The sequence below is a fragment of the Simochromis diagramma genome, unplaced genomic scaffold (genome assembly GCF_900408965.1).
Source record: "Simochromis diagramma unplaced genomic scaffold, fSimDia1.1 OVJJ01000321.1, whole genome shotgun sequence".
NCBI classification, from domain to species: domain Eukaryota; kingdom Metazoa; phylum Chordata; class Actinopteri; order Cichliformes; family Cichlidae; genus Simochromis; species Simochromis diagramma.
In genome coordinates, this window is record NW_024386772.1 from 1,173,738 (window position 1) to 1,194,052 (window position 20,315).

Sequence of the window (20,315 nt, forward strand, 5' to 3'; positions counted from 1 at the left end):
AATAACTCGCTGTGCATGTAAGTGAAATGAATCCAGTGGATAAAAGTACTCTGATTACTAAGAACACACGTTTTCTTTTAACCACCAATGAATTTCTACTAAAGTATGAGGCTGTAAACTTGGTTTACAGATGAGAAAACTTGCAATGATGTGTAAAAGTCCAAGTCTGACTCACAAGCACAACACAGAGACTTCCCATCTCAGGGAGGTTTTAAACCTGCACTCTTTCTTTACAGGTAGAGCTGCCTTGGTCCTGTATATTTCCTGGAAACCCTGCACTCGTGCTTCTAAGCAGGATGAGGTCCGATCACCCACCTTGCTGTATCGGCCTTTGCCTGTGAAACTCCAGAGGAGCCACGATGAAGCTGGTCTGGCCCAGCGGGCTCCAGTGGTGCAGCACCCTCAGTGTCCACGTGCCGGGCCTCAGCGGGGAGGTGAGAGGCGGCCGGTAGTGTGTGACCTCAGCGGAGGCGTCCACCAGGATGTCGTAGGTGGCGGCGATGACGTTGGTGGGGTCGATCCAGACAATCGTAGCCGTCAGGTTGCTCTGGCTCCGGCTCCAGCGCTGCACGGCCACCGGCTCGTCCTCTGGCCCCAGGAGACGCCCCCAGTTTCTGAAGAGACGCTCCTTAGGATCCCAGTCGGTCCCCACCTGAACAGCAGAAAGGTCAGAGACGACTCTTAAAGCTGTCTATACGAACGCGCTGCAGCTTGACAGAGTTTAGACATCGGTTAGAGAAAGGTGCACGTGAGACGCGTTTACTGATAGGAGCCTACCAGCTGTTCTCCAGGCTCGATTCCTCCAACTCTCTCCTCTCTGGCATCAACAAAAAGTCACTCTCTCACCTCCAGTTAGGCCAGAATGCACCAACTCAGCTTCTTTACTGGTTTCAGTACTAGTTCAGGCCGGTTTTGGCTTCCTGTATATTTTTAGAGTTCACTTTAATATTTTACTGATCACTTTTAAAGCATGTCGTGTCTGGCCCCAAGCTACACCGCAGAAGTGTCGACTCCTGGGCCTCAGAGCTTCAGGCTGGTCCCTCGTGGCTGATCCAATCTAAAGCTGGCTGGTTTTGCCACCAGGGCCCCGGCTTTGAACTGACCCGGCCGATGAGATCGAGCTCGCACAATCAGTGACCTCCTTCTATCCAAGAACTCGTTTTTATAGACTTTACGTCACACTGTTACACGTGATGTCGCTTCCTTCTGGCTCTTGTCTTGTGACAAAGGAAAACTTTACAAAGCATTCCGACTGGTTTCTCCTGAAAATGTGTGAAAGCTGCTCTAGAATACGTCAGCGTCACTGCAGGGGGCTGATCTGTTAGCGTTCACTGTTGGCTTTAATTAACCTGTTCTAGCCGGTCATAAAAGCACAACTTAACATTTCTGCAGCAGAAATATTGAACTGTTGGAGTCCCAGCGTGGTACAACCGTCACAGTCACATCGGCCGTGTGTGGGATGCTCTTGTTCACGTCTCTGCTGTCTTTCGTTTCTCTGTAATCCTGTGAGATTGGAGATTCACTCTAAATTTTTGTATTTTCACCTACACGTTTTTCTATTTACCTGCTTTCTAATTTTTGAATATTTGCTTTTAGTCTTTGTTTTTACTTCCCTGCAGGGATCAATCATTTCTTAGACTTCAAAACATTAAAGCATCCTGGGACATTTTTGTAACTGAGAATATATTAATGCATGTAAACTGAGGTAATAATAAACCCAAAACGGTGACTGCAGAACGATGTCCAGGTTTATGTTTAGTTAAGAGAGCCCTCATAAAGACACAAGTCTGACCTGGATGTGTTGGAGCCTGTTAGCGGCATGTGGAGAGCTGGTCAGGGTGAAGTGGTCTTTGGCGGCTACCCAGGTCTCCAGGGTTTCCAACTGGTTAGAGGCTTGGTTGGTAGCCACATGATGGACCAGGTAGCCCTGGTACTGGTCGGACAGGAAGTAAAGGTGCACAGACACCGGGTGACTCACGCCGACGTACCTGAGAAAGGAGAGAAAAAAAAGGAAAAAAGCCCCAAAGCATATTTAAATCACATATACAATAAAGTAGATACAACTTCCTCCCCTGACTGGTCCCAGCAGATGGCTGCCCCTCTCTGAGCCTGGTTTCTTCCTGTTAAAACAGAGTTTTTCCTTCCCACTTTCACCAAGTGGATCAAAGGGTCCTCACCTTACACTATGAAGCACCTTGACGCAACAGTTTTTGTGATTTGGCGCCATATAAATAAAACTATTGAATACACATCTTTATTTTACCCGTGTTATCCTTCAAGACAAAATATCTTATTTTATTAGTATCAGAGGCGATCGTGGCTCAAGAGTTGGGAGTTCGCCTTGTAATCGGAAGGTTGCCGGTTCGAGCCCCGGCTTGGACAGTCTCGGTCGTTGTCCTTGGGCAAGACACTTCACCCGTTGCCTACTGGTGGTGGTCACACACCAGTGTGTGAATGGGTGGATGACTTTGATGCTTTGGGGTCCTTAGGGACTAGTAAGGCGCTATACAAATACAGGACATTTACCAGAGAACACATGATGCTTTGGACAGGAAGTGCAGTTTGTTACAATGTATCAAACTGCAGTTCCTCAAACGTCCACTAGAGGCAGTCTCAAAGAGAGTCGGTTTAAAATACCCAACTTTACAGATAAGATGTTTACAGACTAACACAAAAATGTTTGTTAATTTAATCAATTAAATAAAATGATCTTTTTAAGGATCTCACTAAGTTGACCGTCAGGTGGATGGCACAAGTAACTGTAGCTGTGAAGCTTCACCTCACTGGACTCCCTGAATTGGACCTCTGGAGTATTTGGAGCATTTGTAATACAATCATCTGACCAATACTTTTCCTGCTGTGCAGTTAATTGTACTGACATGCCACCCGAGAAGTCTGGGCTCCAGTTTTGATGTGTGAAATTCTAGGATTTTAATTGGATGTTATTCAGCACTAATTAGCAGGTATCGTGTCTGCCCACATAGTCTATGAATGCAGTTTGCTAACCAAGCCGGCTAATTATCTGGCACTCCACCCGCTCAATTTCTGTCTGTGAAAAAAGCCAGCAGGGCTGAAGCTGGGCCTTCAAAATGTAACCATCCTGCTCTCGACAGCCGTCTTTGATGTACAGTCTATGTTAATCCTACGTTTTCCCATTAACTACAGAATGGATCAAATGAACATTTGATTCAAACATTATTTATCCATAAAAATTCATCTTAATGAGTCTGGTGATCATCTGACATTTCATGTGCAGGAAAACCCGTGACGTTTCCACAGATTGTCTGTGTTCAGTGCAAACGGTGGGTACAGGAAACGCTTTAAGCATTACTGTACAGCTGGGTGGGCAACTCCAGGCCTCGAGGGCCGGTGTCCTGCAGGTCTTAGATCTCACTCTGGGTCAACACACTGAATCAAATGATTAGTTCATTCCCAGGCCTCTGGAGAACTTCGAGACATGTTGAGGAGGTCATTTAGCCATTTAGATCAGCTGTGATGGATCAAGGACACATCTAAAACCTGCAGGACACCGGCCCTCGAGGCCTGGAGTTCCCTGCTTTGCACTGTAACGTCACAGGCAGCTGCTGGATTATGGCTCCAAATTACTCAAAGTTTTTTCCAAAAATATTTTTAAAAACTTAAACCTACATTCTCCTAAAAAAACTCCTTAAAAACTCCTCCTGTTTTATTTTTTTATTTATTTTTTCCAAGTATCGTTGGACTGGTAGAAATTCAGACTCCTAGGAATGATGCTGACGCTCAGGTTCGCTGCCTGATTGGCTGTCGTTAGTCACATGTCCCCATTCGCAGAAGACAACGGAAACATCAGCTGTGACTGTCTGTGGTTAATTCAACATGGTAGTAAATTACAGGTAATGCTGACCTTGTTGTCTTTGAGATGCCCCCAGGATGTGACCGCTCTCCACAGTAATGCCAATCATTTGGATGCAGCCTCAATTACAACATTCAGAGCTTCTGATGATTAGATTTTAAGGCTTACAGAGTCTGTTATCTCCCTTTCTGCAGCCTTTTCTGCATTTTCTTCTGTTGTGTACACACTGTTGCAGTAGTGCTCATATATAACATAAACTCAGGCTTTAAACTCTGTAAATGCTCAAATTCAGACAGTTTTCTGCTCTTTAATCTGTTTGTCAAAGAGTCCTTAACATGTTCATTTTTCTGCTCTGATTGTGAGCTGCACTTCCCCCCCATCCTGCTACGATTCTGACTTTCTGCTCTGAAGGGGAAGCCAATCCCATTAAAGACAACTCAAAGAAGAAGGGCGCTGAGACAGAGGATGGACCGGCCAGCGTTTACTGACATAGATTAGGATTATTTTGACTCATGCAAAGGTACTTTGCTCCAAATGTGAAACCAGCTCTTTGAAGAATGACATCAGGTCGGCTATCATTCATTTCCTGACGAATGGCTTCACCTTATTATCAAAATCGTCTTTCAGGTGTTTATGTCTGTTTCTCCTTTTCCATTCGGACGAGCAGGCGAATGTTTTTCCTGGAAAACACTTTTTCTTAACGTGACAGCTCGAATCCCTGAATCTCTACAGAGGATGTGGAGAATCTCCAAGGACCTGTTAAACCAACTAAAGCACCACTGTGAAGGGAACCGTGTCTGCCTGCTTTCAAATGCATCTATGTTACTGCAGACATGGTTTTAGAGGTCTCCGACTGAAATCACAGGTTGAAGGAAACAGACTGGCCCTTTCTAACCACCCCCTACTTCTCCTTGCACACACACACACACTCCCATAATGCTGCCCCCACCCATGCCAGCCACCAGTCCCCACCCAAGCTCCAGCAACAAGTACCTCCTTGTACCTACTGTGGGTCTGTGAGAGAGACGGAGCTGGAAAAATCTAGCCTGTGCAGAAACTGAAGCCTGATTGTACAAAGGAACAAGCTCGCCTTATCTTCATATTTAATTTGGACTGCACAAACACCAGCGGTGGCCAGTTTGGCGGAAAGACATTTCATCTGCTAGTCCTCCCCTTTCCCCTGAGAAGACGACTGCACAGTTTCTTTCTCTGCAAAAAGCACGATTTACTGGCACGGCCAATAATAACAGTGACTGATGGAAACTGATGGAGGTGATACCTGCACCTCTGCTCCAGCCTCTGACAGCCGTGCAAACACTGAGCTGGACCTGATGAGACGAATGCTTCAAACCAACAACAGCTTCATCTTCACTTTACAGTTTCAAAGTTGTTGGAGTTCAAACCTGAAGGCTCTGCAAACACTGCACTGCATGGCCGATCACGTAGATAATAAATGAGAACGGTGGGAAAAAGGGATCCTGAGACATGATTACGCCTGTAGATGGATGCTCCCCCATGCAACACCCTGTGCTATTCCCAGCCTGATTGCTCCTGATAAAGCCGAGGTTTTTATCTCGTTTCCTGCCTGCAGGTGAGGAGCTGAGCTTGAAAAATAACCTGAGCAAAACAACCCAAATTCCCTCTTTACAAACCAAAAAGAGGCTGTTTGGCTGACGTGTTTGGACTCGTTAGGTAGGCCAAGTTTTCAGTATGATTTTAATTAAAGCTTGCACAGCACTATTTGATTAATATAGAGAAAGCAGGAAACCTGAGCAACATAACTCATTTTCACACATCCTTTCCAGCCTGAGCTTCTGTAAACATCATCTGACAGAGGTGTGAGAGAACGTAATGCCTGATGCAGATGGATCACACGATCATACGTTAGCCGGCTGGAACCCGTCAGTGACGTCAGACTGGGCCAGTGTGCAAACACCGCAGCTCACAGTCGGGCACATTTACTGCTACTGAGTGGGCATTATTCCTGCAAGCTCCATGCATGCAGACCCCTCAACGAAACCACACGGAGCGGTTCCAGTATCGAGTGGCTCTGAAGTGGATCGATTCCTGCTGTGTGGCGTTTGTGGAAAATATCCTCACAGAAGTGTCCATGTGTGAAACGGTGACAGTCAATAATCTGAGCTGTGAGAATCATTTTTCTGCTAATCAGAAAATGTTTTTCTGTTGATGCCGTGAAGCACAACACTTCCTGTTTGTTTACCCTGAAGTTACACGTCATGATTCGATGCACTCCTAACGTTTATGCTCCCATTTGTGGTTATTGGTGTTAACAAAAGAGCCTTTGGATGCTTCTGGGACAATTTTGAACCCCAGTGCATACATGCACATGCACGCCTGGGATTTCCGTGTGGTTGGAGCCCAGCACCCTTGTTTGTACCTGCAGCTGTTGTCGCTGGGATGTCCCTGGAGCGAGCTGGCAGCGCGGGACAGTCCCATACGAGCAAAGGCGTGGTAGTGGGTGAGCGCAGAGTCCGACAGGCCTGCGGGTCCGTCTGTCTCTGCCTCGTAGATGTTCTCCCAGTAGGCCTGCAGACCCGGTGTTCCCGAGGCGAGAGCTCCGAACAGGTAGGCGTCCAGCTGGCTGATGATCTCCTGACTGACGCTGGCCTCAAACTTCCGGGCGAAGAAGGTGGGTCTGGACGCTTGCTGCGGTCAGGAGAGACAAGACGAGGAGGGATGAAGATATGTGCACAATAAAAGGCAGTTTGATGGTCACAAAGAAGATATTTTACTGTTTTCACTGACTCACTGGTTGAAATGAGTCCAAACACAATACAATCCCATGGTGCCTTGCTGTCACAAACAGGTTTATTCATGCTGTTTACGTCCAGCATACCTGCAGGATCACTGATGTTTACCAAGAAAAACATGAAGCTCAGCAGCCTCAGTCACTGCTTTCTGCAGCTGTGGTGCAGTGAGATGAACGTTGTAATGAAATGAGTCAGTTTCCCACCAGCTCCAACACTGAAGCCTTTACTTTACCCGCGTTAACTTCACAGCTACCTCTGCTTTTGACCATTAATTCAATGTTTAGCCTCTTTTATAATGTCTCCACTGCACTGTAAGCCATTCATCCATCAACATCACTCGCAGATAACAATTTCAACCACTTAGCTTCACTTTCAGCGATTTAACTCACTGCCACATTAAACCATTTATGTTTGACGATGCACATTTAAACCTTTTACCCTTTACTTTCTGCTGTTTCACCCATTTACAATTATAAGCATGGAAGATTTATCACTAAAGCATTAGAAATAAACCAAATAATGTCCTCGTTTCTTGTAACAATTTCAACCATTTATCCTTTTAAGTATTTTAACAATTTATCCGTTAAAGTTTATGCTTCTATTCACATTTAGTTTTCACTTGTTTTTAGTCACATGACAACATGTCCAGATGTTTTAGCTCTGGAATTTCTATACGGATAAATAGAAATTAAAATGTAAACAAACATCAACTCATCACTCGGCAGCTACAGAGCCACCGAGCTCATAATAAGGACCGTTTCAGTCAGCATATCTGTTACTGATGATCACGATTTCAGTCAGAAATCCCCAGCATGCAGCTTCACACGTTAAAAACTGTCATTGCAGTAAAAGACTCAGCATCACACACATTATTTTTTTTAAACGCGCACTGAGGGAAAAACATACTTCGCATCATTTTATTCTCAGTGGAAGGACGGCCCGGCACCTCCCCGGGATGTGAAAACCCTCTGAGTCAGCACATTCCCAGACAGCTTACCCCGGCCTACACCTGATTCTAACCTAAAACCAAGTCTGGAAACCAAAAGCAGCATTTTGAAGGTCTGCCATATGATGTTCTCACTCCCAGGCTCCAAACTCAAACCACTCCCAACAGACAAGTCTGACATCATGCTGGGATCTCAAAGGAGACGTGAACGGCTCCTTCTTTCCTAAAATAGCTGTGATGGGAAAAAAGACACGAAAATGATCAAATCAGACGGTAGTAATAAAAGTACAGAGCGAACATTCGCATTGACAACTTTATGAGGTCGCCACCTGGACTGGTTTCCAGTAAAAAGGTGAATCATGTCAAATATTAACTGGTGAAATTTCTCGTCTCATGAATGTAATTTTTATGCCACAGCAGAGAAACAGCTGCTGTAATAATCTGTATTATGGTTCAGCTCATAAAGGAATAAACATTTAAAACATTTTGAGGTTTGTGATGATGGGACGGCATCACATCTGGTTTGAGCTCTGCTGGTTTTCAGCAGAGACAAATCAGATCTTCAGGTCCTGCGAGGGCTATCGATTCATGCAGGTCACAAAAGGCTGTTAGGAGCTCTTTCATAAAGGTGTGCAGTGTATGACCTGCACTGATACACTGGATCCTTATTATTGAGAATTCGAAGAGCTCTTGGTTTAGCTGCCGATCATAAAAAGCAGAAGTGCTCAGAACATGTGGGACAGAAGTGACGAAGAGGCTGAGAGCGAGAAGAACTGCAGGAAAGAAGGGCGTGGCTATATGATGTCACCAGGAAGGTGTGACCTCACCACGCCAACTCGGTGGGCTCCGGCAGCACCGGCGAGCCAGGAAACCCCAGACTAATGAGAAGGCCTGAGCAGCCTGCAGCTTTGTTCCTCTGAGAAGTTATTCTGGGCGATTTGTAGCTAAACAACAGTGGAAACCACTAGTTACAGAGTCCGGGAGCCTTTTTGTTTCATCCATCATCAGATCAGAGGGAATCATATAAATCTACCTTAACTCCAAGCTCTCCGCTGTGCCCACAAAGGTCAGACAAGACTGTGATGCTGGAGCTTTATTTATCCCAGATATATCATCTTTAACCCTTTTGTCCTTCAGGTTATTCCAGCAGAGCCGTATTCCCTCATTATTCCCATTACTGATTATTGTTGGCAGCAGTTTGTCCAACAGAAACCAAACTAAGCCTTCAAACTCCCAACCTGACATTTAAAGTGACAAATAAAGCCAAACATACTCGAGCTTCCCATCAGAGGAACCTAATGAAACCACAGTGTTCACATTTCAGACGCCGGCACCAGTGAAGTCTTTGCTCGTCACGTACTTTGGTCAGTTACAAGTCTGCACATTATCTGTGAAATGTTTCCAACTGATTTAAAGAAGTCAACAACTAAACGAGCAGTAACTGATGCTGTATATGTAAACGGTTTGCTACAAATGACTGATTTTTCAGTGCATTTTATTATTTTTTATTGAGGCCTAGTCTAAAAACTAAAGCGTATGTACATATATGTCCTGTGACCCTTATATCCAGGACTCTGAGCTGCTTTTCCAACTGGCAAACCCGACATTATAATAATGACAACCTTGAGAAACCTCAGCAGTGAGTTTTGGGGAGCTACCGAGCTCTAAAAATATTTTTGCCATAAGTGCAGAGCCGTTTCCAGGATCAGCTCTCCTTATAGAAGCCATCAGCAGCCCCACCACAGGCGCTGTCCTCAGGTCTGTTGTTACAGCGAGCTGAGGCCCGCCTGCTGGAAGTAAAAGCAGCACTGCTAATTTGTGAATGCGAAGCTATTCTGATCTCTGGTGACCTCAGGAGGAAAAGAAGGCGGAGCTTCTGAGACATGATACGGCCACAAATTCACCAGATTTCATATGAGTAAATCTCAAGTGTGGATTTATCCAGACTTCGTGTGTTCTCACACCACCAATCATAACTGTGACAGGATCTTCTCACAGCCGCTCATAATGGCCGAGACTCTGTTTTTAGCCAGAGGTGGAAAAAGCTGCATCAGTACAACAGATCTGACTTTAGGTCGGGAACAGCAGGAAAACGGGAGGCTGGGTGGGTTCCAAAGCAGCTTGCAGCTGCATGCACGCTAAACTGCAAACGGTGAGCTTCACTCGTCACTGGTCTGCGATGTAAGTTTGGTAAATATTAGGAGCAAAAGTTGCCTCTATCAGGGAAATATCGTTGAAGGGATTTGGTTCGTTGTTACGAATTTTTGAAGGATGAATTATTTGTTCACATCAGATCGGGTCTCTCTTTTCTGCAGGCATCCTCTTCACTTCTGAATCTGATTTTTCAAATTCAGTTCAATCTTTAACTGTTAACAGATTTCTCTGTAGGGCTTCCCAAGGTTTTTCTTTCGGGGTTTTAGGGGACAGTACACATTAATCAAGAGACATTAAAGAAAATGCTAATGTTTTAGCAGCTAATTCATACCCACAGAGTCGACCTAAAATTCACAAGTTATTTACAACAAACAAACAAAAACAGCCACACAAACAGTCCCTCAGTTTCCCACCAAAATGTAATCTACAATAAGACGTCAGAATAAACTTTTCTGGAATTCAAATCAGTTTTTGTGTAGTTCTGCTAAAAAACAAACAAACAAACAAACAAAAAACCCCACAAATGTCACTGGTGTTGCTGTGCTGCTTGTGTGATTACTGCCTGTATACAGGAAACCTGGAAATTCACAATTTGTACTTCTTATTCCTCAAAGCAAATGTTTTTAATGCGTTTGTGGTTATTTAAGATTCAAACGTTAACTCATATGAATCATTTTACTAAAAATATATACATGTTCATATGTCACGTTTCAGTCCGAGTCTCTGATTGGTTAGTTGTGTCCCATGTGATCGAGGAAGCTCTTTGGTTAAGATGAAGGGTTTTGCTGACCCTGAACGCTCAAACAAGAAACTGTCCAGAACATTAAACAGTTAGCGGTGATAGTGTTTAAGTCACTTACACACTAATGTTAATGATATTATTGATGCTTCAGGAATCATTAAAGTTGTATTAATGTGTGAAGATGTAATGCAATGACTTATTTTCTGCAGTAACAACAGTTTACAGAGAAAATCCCAGCAGGGAACCAGGCACTGCTAACGTCCAGGTTAGCCTACAAAAGACGTCTGTGCACATCATCCTGACAGAAACAAGTCCAGCTGTGTGCAGCTGGTTCAGGCTGAGCTAATTCTACTGGACCATCATGTTTCATGGACACAGTCAGCAACTCATTAAACTCAGACTCAAGTGTTTGCTGGGATGTGAGCCGGTGTTACAGGACAACTCACTCCAAACACAAACCTGCGTTCACTCGTAAATGAGAAGTCTCCACGTATTTGTTTGAACTTATGCAAGTTTTATGCTGGGCCCTGATTGGCTCTAAGCCAGCTGTGATGTCACATGATGCTGCACAGTGTGGCGTCCTACCTGGAAGCGCGGCAGATCTGAGGGCTTGAAGTCGTTGGGCGAGCAGCCGCACCAGTCCACGATGTGCTTGTACTGGCACTTACATCCCAGTTTGCGGTTCCAGTTGGTGAGCCTCAGGTTGTTGTCCACCATGGTCTCGCAGTGGGCGCTGTTCTCCAGCACGGTGTGGAAAAAGGACTGGAGGAGGGAGAGGTACGTGTATCAGTCATCATCGTTTGGCTGTTTTATGCATTTAATGCAGAAAAAAACCAAAATCTCGTTTTGCTTTTTGACTTATCAAATATATAAAAAGATTGTGATGATAAAGAGACTCATGAAAAATTAGAAGTGTTTCAGGTTTTTCAAATATTCCTAAAGTGAAATAAAACTGAAATATTGCCTCATTTTCAGAGAACAGACTTGGAGGATGTCCCGGGATCGTTTCTGCTGGAATACTTTTTCTTGTTAAAATGACAGACTCTGCATCGGCGTGGCGTGTCTGAAGAGTTCTATACATGTGTGTGCGTGTGCGTTACCTCGGCGGGCAGCAGCGTGTAGGCGTAGAAACGCTTCATGCTGCCGACCAGCTCGTCCCTGGAGTTGACCACATAATCCACAAAGCGCCTGTTGAGCAGGAACCAATCAGAGCCTCCATCCACAGAAATGCCCTCTGGGATCTTTCGATCTCCAAGACGCCACATGTGGGTGTCGCACTCGTAGAAGAGACGGTCCAGGCCCTGTTTACGGATGAAACTGAGAGGACGCTTACGATTATTCAGCCTGAAGCGTGCTGTAATGAGGCCCTAATAATGACACCTTTTAACCTTTAATGTTATTTATTTTACTTAATGCACAGTAGACCAGTTTTTATTGATCTATTATTGATTAATTGATCAGTCTATTCTCTGTCTGAAATCCCGTTTCAGCTCCCATCAGCTATTCTGTGATTCAAAGGCTGGAGGATGAGGGGCACAGCCAGTGCTAACCCTAACAGAGTGCGGTGTTTAGCCCACATGTTGTATTTATGTCTGTTTTAATATATTTCATATCAGCATCTGACACTGCGACACACACAGGCTTATGTAAAGAACCTGAAAGCGAGCAGTGTTTCCTTCCCACAGATTTCCTTTCTGTGAATCATGCCAAAGATGTTTCAGTGGAACTGCGCTGGCCCCTCGAGGGCTTTCCAGGAACCGAGCTTTGGTTAACTTGGATATCATTTTGGGATCATTTTCTCGAAGCGCAGGAGCATTTCCAAGTATCTCCCCGCTTCATGCTCACAAACGCCGAGAGCTTCAAATCGTTGTTCCATGAATCCACGATTCAGGTTCAGCAGCTCGGCCCGCAGCCCAACGTTACGCTGAGTTATTGTGCAGCTTGTTTTTCACTTCATTGCACTGTTTTAATAAAGGCCCGTGGGGCACGCAGCCTTACCGTGCGTTGTCTCTGCCGTGAGATTTGATGAAGTTCATGCTGCGGTATTTGGACAGGAAAGCCACCAGCTGCTCGTTGGTCCTGAGGAGAGACGACAGCTGTGAATCATCAGATCAGACTCCATCTGACCGGGAGGTGTGGGTCACAGAAACAAACACACCCGGCCCCATGCTGCGAACGCTGCTGTGACTTATGTGTTTGGACCTGAGTATCAACAGTTTCAGTCTGTTTATGTCTAGAAGACGAGCAGTTCGACAGCAACAAGGTTTATAATGTTCATGTTGTGATGTCACCATGAGCTTCAGTGCTGCTGTTCAGAACGTAGTATTAGGACAACTACGCAGAGAAGATGTTCACATTTCCACTCAGAATGATTGTGAGTCTTATTGAGGCGCCATCATCAGGTCAGAGCTGTAAAATGAAACGTCTGCTGGTTTTTAATCCCTGTTGTTAGCAAACAGTTTAACAAATCTCGGCTAAACGCAGAGCTCTGATCTCAACATCGTGCAAGTTAGTTTGCCGTGACGAAAGGGGAACAGGAAAATATATCAGATATACAAAAACCTAAAACCAAACCTGGATTAAACAAGTCTAACGTGAGTCTGAAGCGCGTCAGCTGGAGCTTCATCCAAAACAGAGTCTAGGTGTTTGTTTTTACAGTTACAGTAAAAGCTGGCGTGTGAAAAGTTACCGTAATCAACTAAAATAATATAAAAGCGATCAGAAACAACAGCGTGCTCTCACAAAGATAAAAGACGGTTCATTTTGTCAAGTGTTACTCTTTAAAATGACTCTAAATATCCTCCGTTAGAAAATGAAAACACTTTTAAACAGCAGCAGTCCTAATCCAGGCTCACCAGGTGTAATAATAACAGCCCACCTGTCATGTGACCCCAACTTTAAACTATTCATAGGACTATTTTTGAAAGCATCCAGACTTCAGCTGCTCATAACACCAAATCAGACGACGCTGAAACACTGCAAGAAGTTTTCATTCTTCTATTTCATCCATCGAGCAAATTTTTATCTTCTAGAGCTGATTTATTGTGTTTTCTCATCTACTCTCTACACTCTGTTGTATTTAGTAACTGTTTATTTGGCTTTGTTGCACTTTTTGACCCATTTTACTTTATAGTTCTATATTCAGCCTTTACATGGTGTTCGATTGTTTTTTATTTAGATTTTTACTGACTGCGATCATGTATTTCATTTTACTTTATTTTTCTATTTAATTCTTTTGTGTAATTTTTACCTCATTAGAGTTATTTTGTCATAATGAGCTGTTCTACTTTCCTTGGGGGGATTAAAATAAAAATAAGTATGTTATTTTATTTCCTCCTATTCTATTTATCAAACTCTACTCTATTAAGCTGTAACTTTATTTTATTTTTTTAAACGCAGGAATTTCCCAACTTTTGGAATAAATAAATCGGATTTTAACTGATCCTGTGAAATCATAACAGTCTCCCATTATGTAATAATTCATTCATATCTGATCCTGACATGATGTCGTGAGCCTTTGGCCTCCTGAAGAACACAAACAACACCAAACCAAACATTTAGGTGTCTGATGAAGACTTTAATTCCTTTGACGGCCGTACGTCTAAGCAGGATGCTGTTGCTGACGCAGGATGCGGCTCTTGTTGTAAACTGTGCAAAAACAATCTTCCATTTAGGGGAATCGAGGTGATGCTGCGTGGCTGTTTTTTGGGACAGCTGCCCCAGTTTGTTTACTTCCTCTTCCAGGCGAGGGGAAGCGTCTCGGCTTCAGCGCGAGGCCTGAAGCTGAGACGCTCACACCGACTCTCCCAGCATGCACAGCGTGGGCCTGGTGTCGGCCCGAGCTGCAGACAGGACAGCAGACGCACAGATCGCTTTGATTACAGCTGATTACAGTCGTTAAGACGAACCGCAGGCGTGCATGTGTGCATTTGTGGCCGTGTTTTGTTGCTGCTGTGCAGAGGCACAGCAATCTATAGCTGGTCGTATATCACCAAAGATTTCTCACATGTACAGATTATATTTACAGATGTGTTAGCTGAGGAATAATTTCACTTTTTGACAGCTGGTGGTCGTTAAGTGACGTTTAGCTAAGAAACAAACAAACCTGGAAACAGGCGTGGACGCACGGAAGCAGAACTTGTATCTTGGGGCTGCTGTGAATTCGGATGCTTTGACATCTGTTAGGGCTGAAACTGTTTTGTTCCCTTCGTGTTGAGACGCATGAACTCGTGTTTCTTTGCTGACTCACTGTTTATATGCACCGACCTTTTTTTCTAAATAATGTGACCTTAACTATAAATAAATCATTTTAGCAGGAAACTCAACAATAACAGAAGAGTTTCATGTTCTCGTCTTATTGTTTTCTTTCATTTGTTTCTTAAATGTATGAACGACACATTTGTAACATAAACAGCTGGAAAATCATCCGTTTGTATTTAGCTCCTAATCGTAGCTGATCACAGTTACTGGGTTGGTACATCTGTCAAACTGGCCTGCAGTGGTGAGTACATGGACAAAACACTAAAATCATCTTTTTCTCTTATTTTGTCCAAGAACAAAGTTAAAAACATGATCCCACAGAGCAGTGCTGTGTCTCTTCCTTCGGTGAGGCCTCTGGCCCACAGCTGGCCCACAGCTGGCCCACAGCTGGCCCCAATTATTCATGGAAACATACCTTTATCTTTTTAAAAAACAAGAACCTGTTTGTCGCAATCTACATGCAAACACTACAGCTTGTTTTAAAAAACATCTGATTAGGTTTTTGCCTGCAGATAGACGGGCCGTCCATGACTCCCTGCAGTGTGCCAACGTTCAACACACACGTGCAAAGACAGCGTGACGGCGAAAGCTGAAAGAACTGCATACATTAAGTTTATTTCACCTTCCTGCTCAGCTGGATGAGGGCGTTCCCCTCTCTGCTAAATCGGATTTTTCCACAGCCTCTGTCGTTTAGCCGTCATCTCGTTGTCAGAACAATATAGTCTTATTCTGCCAGCGTTCATCAGGACCAGCGATCAATAAACTCATTCCCTACTTATCCACATCTCCCAAAACCTTTCCTCACCCCTGCTCCAGACTCTGGACACTTCATGGCACCACAAACTCCACAGTGGATCTTAAGACTGCATGAGGCAACGAGAAAACAGGTCTCGAATCTGCTGATCTGTGACCTTTCTGATGGTTTTATGGTCTCAATCTCCAGTTTCAGGTCTGATTAAATTCAAAATGATGTCATCTTTATGAATTATGATCCACATTAGGGTGCAAGAATCAGATTATGCTTGTGGGCGGGTCTAGTTATGACAGACATGTTGCAAACATCCGAGCATGTTGCACAAACACTCTGCTTACGAGGGGCAGCCAATCAGAAGGTGGTGTGCTTTAAGTGGGAGGGGCTAGAAGATGAGTTGAGGAGCTGCACAAAGAACCGTGAGAAGATAAACGAGGAGCTGCGACTCATTCAAAGCACCTCTCGTAGAGTCCAAGAATAATATATAGTGTGACGGGTTCACTTTGAGCTCCTCTCTGTCCCGATTAACTGAACGTCCTCCTCACAGAGCGGACTTCCTGGACGCGCCCTCCTGCTGTGCTCATGCACATTTCTGTCTGCTGCTTTAACAGTTTACGAGTTGAAAACTGCAGAGACTGATCTGCAGTCTTACCATTTAGCCATTTGGAAGAAACGTTTGAATGTTTAAGTGAAGAAAGAGAAAGCTGTGTGACCCCCTCTCCACAGAGAGCCGCCATCGCTCATGACGTCACAGCTATCGATGGATGCTGTGGTGCTAACGCTGCAGCTGTGTTATGGATTTTAGCCAGAAGCATGTTCAAACCATCGCTGTTATGGAGGACAGCAGGCCGGTGCTCGTGAGCTCACGAGGACAGAACGATGGGAAAGAAAAAAGACTGAAAGATGAACACGTGTCATCAGTCTGGAGCTCTCCACAGAAACTGCTTCGTTTAGATGAACGCTGGCTTTAAACAGTCAGCATTAGGACTCCAGGTCTGATTTGGGGAAGTAAATAAATTTGATTGCATCTGTGAGGCTTTTAGCTCTCGGTCCAGACTCCAGGGTGTGGAAATCTGAAAACACCACTTTGCTGTTTCACTGTGTACAAAGTAAACAATGACCTCAGCTGCTCAGCCGTCCACCAGTAAAGTTTAAACAACCTTCAGTCACCTTTAACTTTCCATTTAAAAGCTAATACCAGAGTAGCCTCAGGCCTTTCAGGGTGACAGCTCTCTCTTTGCTTTTCCACGCACGGTTTGTTTATGTTTGGATTTCTGCTGTGTGTGACTTAATTAGTTCATGTATAGTTTATATTTCTATTAAAACAGCAAACTAACCGCTGGAGGTAATACAACAAATGACTTACATCCTGAGAGGAAAGCAGGACGGAAACTTTCATGGATTTTATCAAAGAAAATGATCGATGCATTACAAACGCTGTGTCTTCTTCCCTCACAGAGAAGAATGTCATTAGCAAGGGCCGCAGCCACATGCTAATGACATGTTGGTGTGCTGCGAGCGTGCACGCCATCGTGCTATTTGCCTGCACTGTTGTGCTCATGTTGTGGACCGTGGCCGGTCACTGCTCAGAGCCAAACATGCAGGAAATCTGGCTGATTGATCAGCTCTGCAAAGAGGTTCCCTCAAACTGTAAATGTGAGATTTTTGAAGTGATACTTTTACCTGTTTTCACAGATTATAAAAGCTCACTTGAATGTGAAGACTGTGATTCTTATTTTGTCTCTTTCTGTTAACGACCAAAGGACAGATTATCTTTAAATAAACGTTAAAGAAAATTTGGTTTCTCTCTTTTTCAGACTATTATCTGTACACCATAGATATGGTCCTGTGGGACAATTCCACCAGAGCGGCAGATCCTGAAAGACTCAGACCAGCCACGCCACATCAAAGTAGACGTGGAAACTACCTGCGTTTCTGTGTCTACATCACTAAATGAGTTTCGGTCATGCAGCTGAACAAGTGTACCTAATAACTTGGCTTTTATATTTATATACACGTACAAATACTGTTATGCTGTTTGATGCCGTTTTTATTCTTCTCGATATATGGTGTCATAGAGAGGCGTTATAGGTCTCAGGAACAGAAGCTCCACCCACCTGCTGCGCCGACCCTCTGTTTATGAGGGGCAGCCAATAAGAAGAAAGCTATGGTATGCCTCTGTCACACAGGCACATACCAAATGCCTGTGGATGCGATGGATGGAGCTAAAACCAATTAGAACAACTGTGTGATGTAGCTCTGAATGCCAAAACATTAAGAACAGGCTTGAGTGGAAATGTGAGCTCTGAGATTCGTCTGCTTCCAGGGTTGAACTCTGGTTTAAAACTTTAAGTCATTCATAAATATTTGCAAGAAATAAGAATGTGGATCAGATAAACACTTACTCAGAAAGAGCACAAAGACACTGGCTATTGATTCGCCTGCATGCAATCATACTTTTCTCTTAAGATTTGCACCTAATTTTGGACTCTGTGGAAACTGATTAGGTCACAATGAAATCTGATAAACTTAAACCAATATCCTGGCTGAGGTGCATTACAGTGCAGTAGAGCTGATTCCTTTCACACGTCTGTGACCCTCTGACATCCCCAAAGCCAGCTCACACCTGCTCCTAAATTGCTAGAAGACCTGCCTGAGGCGTTTACTCAGGAAGGCGAGAAGCAGCTTCACAAATCTCATTTTGCTTCACATCCCTGCACCAGTTCAAACACACCGATGAGCCAAAACGTATCCTCCACCGGCCTCTTTATGTAACCTCGTTACTGCTTCACATAATTCAGGACTTCTGCTGATCACTGCCGATCCCTTCAAACCGAGACACGGGACAGCCGAGAAGAAATGCTCTGCTTCACAGCTGCAGGCTCACGGCTCGCTCTGGTTTACAGTCGTATAGATCAAGTTACCAATAAACCACAAGAGCATCAACTCAAACAAACAAGGCCCACAGGACTGGGCAGATTAGTGGCTGTTAGCTGACATGAGTGGCACAGCTTCCACAGCCATCTGTACTACGAAGCAAGCTCAACGTACGCAGGTTATCTTCTCTACCTGCGGTACAGTCGGGAAGCTACACCTGCAGCCGAGGAAGTACGAGGAAGGAAGAAGCCAGCAAGAAACACTGGCAGAAAGAAATGTGTCAGTTAACAGATTATCAGCGTCACAGCTCACAGGAAGATCTGACTGTAATTACAACTCTGTACGCTGCCGTTGTGTTCCTTAAACAGAGGATTTCAAATGATGACTGACAGTGTCAGGCTTTTACATTCAGGAGCAAACCAACTCCAAACCAGGAAGTAGCCTGACTTACAAATTTTATAAAAGGTCGTCACGTAATGACCTTTTAGAGCAACTTTAGGTCTGACACATCTTCCAGCATTGGTGCTGTTGCTCATGGGATTAAATGGTGAGCAGGTAGTTTTGGAAAAGCTATTAAAACCTCATTTCACCCACTTTCAGTCTATTTGAAACAGATCTGTGGTGTTTTATCCACCAAAGGCTGTTTGTTTTTCTGCAAACTGACCTTTTCTTACATCACCAGAATCAGTCAGATCACATTTGCAAACCCGACATGAACTACATGAACTACAGGCACTTTCAGCTGGGGCTCATCTTCACACTGTAATCACATCAAGAAACACGTTTTAATATCAGGTGTAAACTTCAGCTCAGGCTCTTACCTGATGGGGTAGTCTGCAGCGCTGAGATTGATGAAGAAGTCCCAGGACCAGTCGGCCATGCTGAGGAGGTCCTCCATGCTGCGTAGGTACATGGTCAACAGGCTGGCCCCGCCCCAGATGGTGGCCATCCTCCAGGGAGTCACCCGCACGTTTGGATACCGGCTGGCCAGAGACACCACCTCTCTGTGGAGGTAGTTGGACCTCTGAGAGAGGGAAAGGATCACAATTAAGAAATATGACAGCGGTGATAGGCTCCACCCCCCCGGGATCCACTGGAGATGGATTTTTTTCAGCAGTTCAAACACTTTCGTTACTGTGGACATCGACAGAGCTTCAAAACTGCTTTCTCAACCATTCCACAGGATTTATAAAGCTCACTATAAACGCACATTTAGCTCCATTTTTCAGACGGTGAAATCAAGGGTGTCGGACTCGTCCCAAGAGATGTGGACTGGGCGTCACGCTGCCGGCTTTATAGTCACTGCTGCTAAATGCTTTGGTGCAGGTTTAAATGAGGGAACAGGAAACGTTGCCTAAAAGTGGCGTGTTACGATGTAAAAGTCTGATTATGAGCCGGTTAATGCTGCACAAAGTTTTAAAGCTTCTCAGCTGAAGACGTGAAGAAAATAACAGATTCAGATAAAGTGACGGCCCGGCGGTGGGGGCGCTCGCTAGGACTGTGGACAGCTTTGCAACAGAGCGTGCACAGACTCATGGGACTGTTAGTGTTATTTATTCAACCTTTATTGTAGCAGGAAGTCCCACAGAGATGGAAATCTGTTTCCCCTGGGAGACCTGTTTGAGGCTGAAGCCACGCAAACTCTCAACATAATAAAAATGCAACAGATACAATTTATAGTGGAGCTTACACAACATGATCTAAAACAGCAACAGCAGTCGTAAGATGACACAGTCTCTGCATTCTTTACATCAGAAACCTGTTTAAGTTTAGATGTTTTGCAGGATTAGTGTTATTAAGTACAGAAAACGCTGTGACGCTCCATCATTACTACAGTTTGTGTTTGTTCTCTGATCGTTGTCTTAGTTACGACAGTGTTAAGTTCAGGTAGCAATGAGCTGCTGATGACTGAGGCGACTGTGCTGACGTTCATTGACTGTAACTGTTCTTTAAAGCTGCAGTGTGTCCAAGTCCTGCTGCAA

At 44.4% G+C, this 20,315-nt stretch overlaps 1 protein-coding gene across 4 annotated transcripts in view; it reads right to left on the minus strand.

Annotated features, from left to right (window-relative positions):
• Nucleotides 1-20,315, minus strand: part of LOC120739717 (xylosyltransferase 1-like) — a 40,489-nt gene that overhangs the window by 5,088 nt on the left and 15,086 nt on the right. For all 4 annotated transcript variants that reach the window (XM_040041590.1, XM_040041598.1, XM_040041605.1 and 1 more), the window contains exons 4-10: nt 19,155-19,357; nt 12,444-12,524; nt 11,546-11,762; nt 11,031-11,207; nt 6,231-6,499; nt 1,793-1,988; nt 316-652 (exon numbers count right to left, since the gene is read on the minus strand). In XM_040041590.1, the coding sequence (XP_039897524.1) occupies nt 316-652; nt 1,793-1,988; nt 6,231-6,499; nt 11,031-11,207; nt 11,546-11,762; nt 12,444-12,524; nt 19,155-19,357 (1,480 nt within the window). The remainder of the gene's footprint in view (nt 1-315; nt 653-1,792; nt 1,989-6,230; nt 6,500-11,030; nt 11,208-11,545; nt 11,763-12,443; nt 12,525-19,154; nt 19,358-20,315) is intronic.